At 36.8% G+C, this 9,722-nt stretch overlaps 1 protein-coding gene across 3 annotated transcripts in view; it reads left to right on the top strand.

Moving 5' to 3' along the window:
* UACA (uveal autoantigen with coiled-coil domains and ankyrin repeats) overlaps positions 1–9,722 on the top strand; it is an 86,743-nt gene that overhangs the window by 42,126 nt on the left and 34,895 nt on the right. For 2 of the 3 annotated variants that reach the window (XM_082383564.1, XM_082383563.1), the window contains exons 2-3: positions 2,388–2,521; positions 7,463–7,551. In XM_082383564.1, the coding sequence (XP_082239690.1) occupies positions 2,388–2,521; positions 7,463–7,551 (223 nt within the window). Of the gene's footprint in view, positions 1–97; positions 236–2,387; positions 2,522–7,462; positions 7,552–9,722 lie in introns of those variants that run through there. The other variant, XM_082383562.1, reaches the window with a different exon arrangement.

Genomic DNA, 9,722 nt, shown 5'->3' with positions numbered 1-9,722 from the left:
GAAGACGAAGAAAATATCGTTAGAGATCCAAGCTAAGTGTAGCCCAGCATGAAGACTGCAGAACAGGAAGAGTTGTAACGAGAAGGAGCGAGTCACTTGTTAGGCGTTTCTCTGAGGGCTTGCTTTGTGAGCTACAGAGATTTGTAACTTAATGCGAAGTAGTTTGCTGTTAGCAACAAGAAACTAAATCCTGTCTATGATGAACTGTTGGTTTTCTTGTGCTCCTAAGAACAGAGTAGGTATCCCTGTAGTCCAGTGTAACAAGAGTCTTGGCTAGGCTTTTTGAACTGTATTCTTTTAAAATGTACTGTCTTATTAATTTTGGTTTCTTTGTCTTATTATATTCTCTCTGCTTTATTTGATTAGCAGATTGGGGTTAGTGATAGAAAACAAAAGTTCTTGTTTCTTTTTCTGTGTTTAAAAAGCATATGATAGAATCTTAATAATTGAGCAGTATTTCTGTTAACTGACAGTGGACCAAAATGGAAAACAATGCTTAGTGGAGTAGAATTGAGAATCACAGGATAATATGAGACTTTAATTCCATTTAATTATCTTTTAAAGAGCCTTACTTTTGGATTTTACAATTGTTTTAGTGTTTTAAATAGCTCCTTTCTCCACCAGGACTTTACCTGGAAATAAAGTTGGGTTGTTCTAAGTGCAAGGATAAACTAATCAATTTAGAGCAAGTGTTTGTGTGCTAAACATGACTTAATCCCTTAGGCATTTGAAAACACAAAGCCTACATCTACTACCACTCCCCAATTTAGAGTCAGTAAACTGATTGTTTTGTTTTAAAGCTAAAGAAAGGGGATGCCTAAAATGTAGTTTAGACTTTGAGCTAGTGAGTAGGGCTTAGCCACTACTCATAGTTGGTAGTTCGAACTTTTCAAGTTAGAAGGAAGTGGGTTCATCTCCAAACTTGACTAGAGACAACAATTCTGAAGTCTGTGTAGGTACTTGAATCAGATTTCAGGGGTGGGTTAAAATTTTAATGTATTTATCTTTTTTCATATTCAGTCTTTATATTTTTCACTTCAAGTATTTAATGAATACATTGCTTATTTAGCTAGAAAATTGGTTGCTTTCTTTTTTTCTGGTTTAGAGGGGATAATAGATATAAAATAATCATACTGATCAAACATTTAGAGGATATGCTTCATTTAAGTGATTCATTTCCCCCCTCCAGAAATTTGTTATGGTATTTGTGGATATAGGAATTGCTTTGTAAGTTAAGTGAAAAATATGTACATCTTTTTTTGGTCTAGAAATGATGCTGGACTTAGCAAAGAATTTAGCAATAAGTTTACTGTATAAAATTTTAAAAGGCTAAAACCTTACTTGTTTAAATAATGTATATTTTAGTGCTGGGTTCTACATTTCTACCTACTAAGAAAAGGTTGAAGTTATTGGCTACAGAATGTCTTGAATATATTTTCTCCAATCAGAGCTAAAGATAACCTTGATATAATTAAAATATACATCATGTGATACATTCTCCTATTTAAAAAAAATTGCCTTTGAGCTTCCTTTTAAATACACATGCGCTAAGTTTTTGTTAAAATAAAAAATCTTTTTTTAACAAAAGCAATATATGTTGAATGTAAAGAAGGAAGAAAATGAAAGTCATCTGTGATCCTATAATTTTAGGATTTTTAAGTAGTTAATACTTTAGAGTCTTTTTTCATTTTATTCTATGTAGAAGTTTCTTTTTATCCTAATATATAAGCATAATGGATTGCTTTTTCTCTTGAGTGTACATGTGTGTAATTTGCCTCCATAATTATATTTTGAACAGTGCCTTTTAAACGAGTAGTGGTGGTGGGGTTCTTAAAAGGTGTGCAGAATTCCACTGTATCTAAGGGTCTTGGGAGATAATCAGAGCCAAATCTGAAAGCATGAGTTACAGAATAGGAAAAAAAAGAGCACACTGATTTTGGAAGTCATGAGAAATCTTGATTGGGCTTGGCTGCTTGGGTCATTTAATGTCCCTGGAGCCTTGATTTTTCTCATCTGTTAAGTGGGGATGATAATTCTAGTTTACTAGGGTTGTTCGAGTCATTCATGCCTGGAACAGGGTAGGTGTTCAACAGTTGCTCATTTCCTTTCTCTGCTCTTTGAAGGCAAAGAAAGCAGGGCAGAAATCATGAGAGACATCCTTTTTCTCAAAAGTATAATTAAAATATTCCTTGTACATCAGGTGTTTTGGAAAGGTTCTTTTTGTGACGTTGGAACAGCAGGGACAAGGAAATTTGGGGTGCAGCTGGTAACTGAGTGATGTATTATACATTACTGCTTTCCCTTCTCTTTTTTTTCTCCCCTTCTTTGGGAAGTCTTACTAATATATATAGTATGCCATGTTTACATTCTTTTTTTCTTTTTTGTAGCAAGCAGCAGATTGGAACAAATATGATGACCGATTGATGAAAGCAGCGGAAAGGGGAGATGTAGAAAAAGTGTCCTCACTCCTTGCTAAAAAAGGGGTCAATCCAGGCAAACTAGATGTGGAAGGCAGATCTGCGTGAGTATTACTGACGATAATTCCCTAAAGAGAATTTGGGTAGACCATTGGGATACAAATGAAATTTGTGAATTATGGTTATCAACATTTAATTTAAAAAAACCTTTATCAAAACCCACACTATAAAATCTTTTCAACATCACTTTCAAACAATTTGGACTAATAATTGTTCTCAATACGAAAGATTTTCAAGTGAGAGAAAGAATACTAAAATACTATCCAGTGGTCTAGTTGTTTGGGTGCTGTGGCAAACCATAGCCTGTGTTATTTGGTGCATTTTTATTCGGTGCAATTTTGTTTATAAGCTCTTTAATACTCCTTATCATATTTGATCCTCGCAGTGGCCCTTTGAAAAAAGTAGGGAAAAGTTTACAGAGGTTAAATAACTTGGTCTAGTCTCATTAAAAGTCACAGGTCTGGGCTTCCCTCGTGGCGCAGGGGTTAAGAATCCACCTGCCGGGCTTCCCTGGTGGCGCAGTGGTTGAGAATCTGCCTGCCAGTGCAGGGGACACAGGTTCAAGCCCTGGTTTGGGAAGATCCCACATGCCGCGGAGCAACTAGGCCCGTGAGCCACAATTACTGAGCCTGCGCGTCTGGAGCCTGTGCTCCGCAACAAGAGAGGCCGCAATAGTGAGAGGCCCGCGCACCTCAATGAAGAGTGGCCCCCACTTGCCGCAACTAGAGAAAGCCCTCGCACAGAAACGAAGACCCAACACAGCCAATAAATTAATTAATTAATTAATTAAAAAAAAAAAAAGAATCCACCTGCCAAGGCAGGGGACACGGGTTCGAGCCCTGGTCCGGGAAGATCCCACATGCCGCGGAGCAACTAAGCCCGCGAGCCGCAACTACTGAGCCTGCGTGCTATAACTACTGAAGCCTGCGCACCTAGAGCCCGTGCTCCACAACAAGAGAAGTCACTGCAATGAGAAGCCCGCTCGCCACAACTAGAGAAAGCCCACACGCAGCAAGGAAGACCCAATGCAGCCAAAAAAAAAAAAAAAAAGTCACAGGTCTGTGATGTAAACCCAAGTTTTCTGTCTTGGAAGAGTTCTGTAAATTACACTGCCTTTTCCTCTTAACCCCCAATCCATTTTTATATTTGGGTAATTAATTTAAATGAGAATGTTTAGGGCAGTAGGGAGGCAGAATGACTAGTGTGACTTAGGGAGATACAGGTAGTGATCCAACCCTTTTGCTTTTGTGTTACTGAGGACTTTACATGCTTATGAACCAGGTATCTTTCCTCTCACCCCTCCCCAGTCTTTATCATTTCTCTTCCTGTTGAGGATGGGGAGCAGTTGGATTAAAGGGTAGATCTAGCTTCTGTTACTACCCTCTATAAATATAGCAGTTAAAACCTTATCTGGGAAACCTTCCAAAGTTAGAGGTGAAAAGTCTCGTTTCCTAAAATTCCTCTCCGCCTTATACTTGTGTAAGTTTTTTTTTAGACCATTATAACTGGAAACCAGATACTAAATATAGAAATGAATATTAGGAAGTGGATAGTTAATGTTTGATGTAGGTCACTACCTTAGAATGCTTAGATATTTAAGTATAGTGAAAATAGCAAAGCGTGACTTTAAGTTGTTCATAAGAGCAATAAAGTTTGAGAAGTTCCAATTTTTTTATACTGTTTCAGTTTTATCAAGTAGGCAATTTGATAGCTACAGAAACTGGTTATTTTGAGTCCTGCTTCTATTTTTGCTAATTTTAAACCATTTATAGGGCTCACAGTATAAATAGTGAAAATTTAATATCTAAAACTGACTGTTTTTCATATTTTTTTTCCAAAATGCCAAGATGTTAAAAGATAAAAGGATCTTCTTTGGGATGAAAATCTTCAGTGAAACCTAATTTCTTCAGTTCTGTCTGTCCATGCTTTGAATGTTTTGAATGAATGATTACTTGAGTTTTTGTTCAGATTTTTTTGATCTAAGGTTCAATTTTGAGGGAAATTATTTGTATTAATGGTCAGAATTACAAAAATCTGGTGTAATTTGATTAACTATGAACTTTAGTTTGTGAAATATTTGAGTAGTATTAGTTTCTGAGGTTTTCACTGTAGGAAGTAGAATTCTTTCTGGGATTCATAGGATAAAATATTTTCCTTTTGTTATTCACACACAAACTGTATTCTTTCTTTTTTTTTTTTTTTTAAAGTTCAGAGATTTTTTTTTTTAATTTTTTTTTTTTTTAAATTTTTCACATGAGAGCATGGTTTCTTTTATCTATTTATTTAGTTTTGGCTATGTTGGGTCTTTGTTTCTGTGCGAGGGCTTTCTCTAGTTGCAGCAAGCGGGGGCCACTCTTCATTGTGGTGCGCGGGCCTCTCACTATCGCGGCCTCTCTTGTTACGGAGCACAGGCTCCAGATGCGCAGGCTCAGTAGTTGTGGCTCACGGGCCTAGTTGCTCCGCGGCATGTGGGATCTTCCCAAACCAGGGCTCGAACCTGTGTCCCCTGCCTTGGCAGGCAGATTCTCAACCACTGCGCCACCAGGGAAACCCCCTGTATTCTTTCTTAATTAAAGCATTTTATATTTAGTCAAGTATAGGACATATTACAAATATATTTTCTGTAATTATAAAAATAATGTTATTTTGAATGATTTTTTTGGTTTTTAATTCTTGAAATTTAAGACAAAAGTAACATGTCCTTCTTGACCTCTATCCAATTTAAAAAATGAAATATTTGAGGCCTAGCCATAGTCACTGCAAGGATCTGTTTTCTTCCTGTTCGCCTCTTTCCTAGGGTGTAGCCCTTTGCCCAGGCAAAATGGGGCAGGTTCACCAAGAATCTTCACTGCCACTTGGAGAGCCATGGATTCCAGTTCCTGTCTCCCCATCCCCTCAGGCTGTCAAAAGTACCGTTCAGCCTCCCAGCTGTTTTCTCTGGAATCAGCAAATGCTCCTAGACAAAAAGGAGCCCCAAATACCAAGCTCACCTCTCTGGGCCTCTGTCCTTCCCTGCATACTGGCTTAGTAATTTTTCACTATCTTGTTAGCCTACTGATACCTTCAAGCAGATGTATTGTTTTTTATGCAGCTCTTCTAGTTGTCCTCAGAGGTGGGGACTGTCCATATTACCTGGATCTCCTATTATAGAAGTAAAAGTACTTGTCTTGTTTAAAAAACGAAAACTTAAAGTTGATTTTTTTAATTGAAAAAGAGTATTTCTATAAAGCAGTTTTCCAAATTTCCTTTGCAACTCTGCATACAATTTAATGATTGATATATCTTCTTTCTGAAGCACATCTACTATTTATAGCACAACAGTATTAATAATGCATTGTAGATTTGCTGTGATTTCTGCCCTTTTAAGTGCATCATCAGTATAATGTTGAGTTATTTTGAAGAAAGAAGTCTTTCAGATTTTGTGAGCTAAGAAATGAAAACAAGCAGACAAAAAATGAGATCCCCAAGATTGTTGGAAGACTAAAAACCTTTGCTTGACGGAAATTACCATTCCTCAAAAGGTTCTCATGATGCATTGCATAGTATAATTCCCCTCTTCAGTGTTGCAAAGAGATTGATACCCTCAGCCTTATAGCAATTTAAGGAGAACTTATCTGACTTTTAAGAACACTATATTCCTTTTATCAGAAACATCTCTTTCTCTCTAATTCAAACTTTACACAAACCTGGTTTGCTTTACTTAGTAGTGCTCAGTCTCTAGTTTGCATTTATATCCCTTATAATACTAATAGAGGCATAGCTAGTGTTGTAATATCTGGAAATGAATTTGCTAGCTATCTCCAGATTTTGTCTCTAAGCATTCAGTTATTCAGATATTTGAGGGTGCATCATCTGTCTGGTACTTTCATTGGTTCTGGGAATATAATAGGATGCAGAACAGACAATAATTCCCGCTTTCATCTAGTTAGTTGAGTAGGAAGAGATTAATAGACCATAAAGAAAATAAATCTTGAATTTATATATAGTATTAGAAAATGTGTAATTCTACTTAGAATAATGAAGGCCAGGATGGGGGAGCTAGGAGTACTAAGGTTGCAGAGGATGGGGAAATGTAAAATTTTCAAATGGTATGGTTAGGGAAGACCCCGACAGGGAGTGTGCTGCCAAGTGTGTCTGTATCCAGGCACCTTGCTGAGCCTTTACCTCCTGGCATCTTCACGATGGGTACAATATCGTTTAGGACCTGAGTTCAGTGTCCTTTGCCAACAAGTCCTACAGTAGTTACTTACAATGTCAGTTCTTAATGCACACAAAATATTTCTGTAAATGTTTATTGATTAAGAAAGTATTAGATGATCAAAGAAACAATGGGATATTTTATCATGGATCTTGAGTACTTGATGGCTTAAAGTTATTTTTTTAAGCAGGCTTTACTTGCCTTATTAGAAAACGTGTTCAACTCTGTTTGTGTGAAATTTGAACCAGTCATACAGGTCTCTGAGTAAAAGGAAGAATAATGTGGTAGTACTTCAGGAAGAAGATGATGCCAGATCTTTTGTGGCTTTCAAGTGTAGCTTAGCTTGTTTTGAAGACTTTTCTATGCCAGGTTTAATATGATAATTCTAAAGAGATGGATAAGTGTTTTGATCTGTCTTTGGCCTTAGCATTCCGTGGTAACTTCATTTGTTTTGGCGGTTTCAGTATATTTGAAACTAAGCAAAATAATCTGATAGAAACTTTTCAGTGCATTTATTAAGGTCTAAACACCAGTGCCTTTGTTATTGAAATGATAAACTATAGAGGTAATAATGTAAATTTGGATTAAAATGAGTTTTTCAGTAATATGAGATAGGTTTCTTTTTTCTTGTATTAAATATATAGGTGTTCTAATGTAGCCTTTAAAATGCATGATCACACGTGTGTGTATGTATGTGTGAGTATTAAATATAAGGTGACATTTATGTAACATTTAAGTTGACCTTGAGTAGTTTCCATGGCATAACAAGTATTTTCTTTTTGTTTAGCTTTCATGTTGTAGCCTCAAAGGGGAATCTTGAGTGTTTGAATGCCATCCTCATACATGGAGTTGATATTACAACCAGTGACACCGCAGGTACGTTTGCCTCCATAGTCAGTTACCAACAGAGAAGACAAGCATTGTCCACTGCCAATGCTCTAAATCAGACCTAAATGTGATTTACAAAGAGAAATCCTTAACTTTCTGTTTCTAATTAGCTGAGGTATTGCTGTGGGGGAGAGGGCAAGTACTGGGGATGTAGCAGAAAGGATGACCGAACGGATGAGCAGCTGGAGACCTGAGGTCTAGGGCTGGTCTTGGTAGTGCTACAGGATTCTAAAATCTCAGACTTTGAAGAACCTTTAGGGGCCATTTAGTTTATACTCATATACTCTTCAGTATATGAATTCTCGCTGTCCTGAGGTCATTTGGTTTTTGGTTGGACATTTCTTGTGTTGAGGAACTAACTGTCTCATAATAACAACATCACCAGTAGTGATCATAACAAGAAGAGGTGACACTTATTTAACATAGATTTAACTACTCTGCTAAGCGCTTTACATGTACTAACTCATTTTATCCTCACTTCAAGCCAATGAGGCTGCAAGGCACTGCGCTGTTAAGCCACTTGCCCAGGGTCTTTCAGTGGATGAGTTGCAGTCAGAGTTTGTGTTTTTAACCATTATGCCTCATGAGGAGACCTGGTCTGTGTTTAGCTAGCTATATTTATAAAAATTATTTCTAATAGACAGTTTAAGTCTGTCTCTTACCAGGCCTTCTGCTTAAACTTAGTCATACCTATGTCTATCTTTTAAAATATTACAGCATAAGTTTGCACATCACAAGATAGATTTTAAGTATTTGAGTATAGCTATTGCTTTTCTTCAGTGTTTTAGTTTTCTGTTCATCTGGACAATCATTCTCAGTTCTCTGAGACCTGTGGCAGCTTATTTCTCTGCACTTCTACTTTGTTTTTCAGTTAAATACGGGAGTTGACCTAGAGCAGAGAATGTCCTTGACAACTTTAATGTTTTATCCTATGACTCCATGTAAATACATGTAATAAATAAATACATTACTGTTAAACAGCATTGTGTTTGGAAATGGAAGGCAAGGAGGGAGAGAGAGAGAGATCACAAATGAGTTAGTGAGGAAAATCTTCACCTAAAGTTACCTTAATTGAAGATGAAACTCAATTTATTTGCCACCTCTGAATGAACAAAAAACTGTTATTACTTATATATATGTTTTCCACTGATGCAGAAGAATATTTATTTTTAGAAATTTTGGATTAACCGTACCATTTCAGAATTCATAAGACTTTATTTATTTATTGTGCTGATTCCAGTTCGAACACGTGTCTTTCTTGTTTTTGTCTGTGTTCTTTCTGCTCTGGACATTTCAGCCTAGTGGCCAGTCTAAGTGACTTTTGCCCTCCCTCCTTCAGTGCAGATGAAGCTCAAATGCTTTCCCAAGCTCAGCAGACGACGTCTTTTCATATACTGCATTCCGGCATACTTTGCTTTACCCATTTTGTCTTATGTTTTTGCTGTTGTTTAGTCATGTTTTTATTGATGGGTTTAATTATGTTTGTCTTTAGAGTTGTCCTTTCCTGAGAACAAGGACCTTGTCTCATTTGCTGTTATATTGTCTGTTATAATCCAGATGTGGATATTTGATAAAAATTTGATTAAACAATCTTTATGGATTTTATCTTAACTCCTTTATTTGCTAGCAATATAAAAGTAGATTGAAAATAACCAGATTTCAAGTTAGTGTGGTTTTGAGGTATTTGTCACCCAGGTCTTGCCAGGTACGCGCCTTTGGTGTAATTCAGGGTGATATACTTTAGATGTGATATTTCCATGATTTTTTGCTATACTGTCTCAAGTGGCTGGATTTGGTATTTCCTTAGCCCTGACCTGACATTTTAATGTGACCAAGTTTCTGTGGCGTTTTGGTAAACACCAGGGACTGTTGCCACTGTGTCTATCCTCACTATCCACTCCATGCTCTCTCTTAGCTTCTCGTGTAAGTGACAGTTATTCTAGTCGCTTTTCAGGATGTGAAATGTTTCTAGAAAGTTTGTTCATGAACAGTAGCAAATTGAAATTTGAAATTGTTACATCTGACTTATTTGTAGAGGATGTTTAGGAGTGGTTGAATATGTTATATCTGTTCAAAGGTCTGGACTCACTGCCTTTTGCTCTAGAACCTGTTAGCTACACAGAAATGATCAGACCCAGCAAAATTTATTCACGTATCTA

Source organism: Balaenoptera borealis (genome assembly GCF_965194805.1).
Source record: "Balaenoptera borealis genome assembly, chromosome: 3".
NCBI lineage: Eukaryota > Metazoa > Chordata > Mammalia > Artiodactyla > Balaenopteridae > Balaenoptera > Balaenoptera borealis.
Note: the sequence above shows the minus strand (reverse complement) of the source record. Positions and strands in the feature narration are given on the sequence as shown.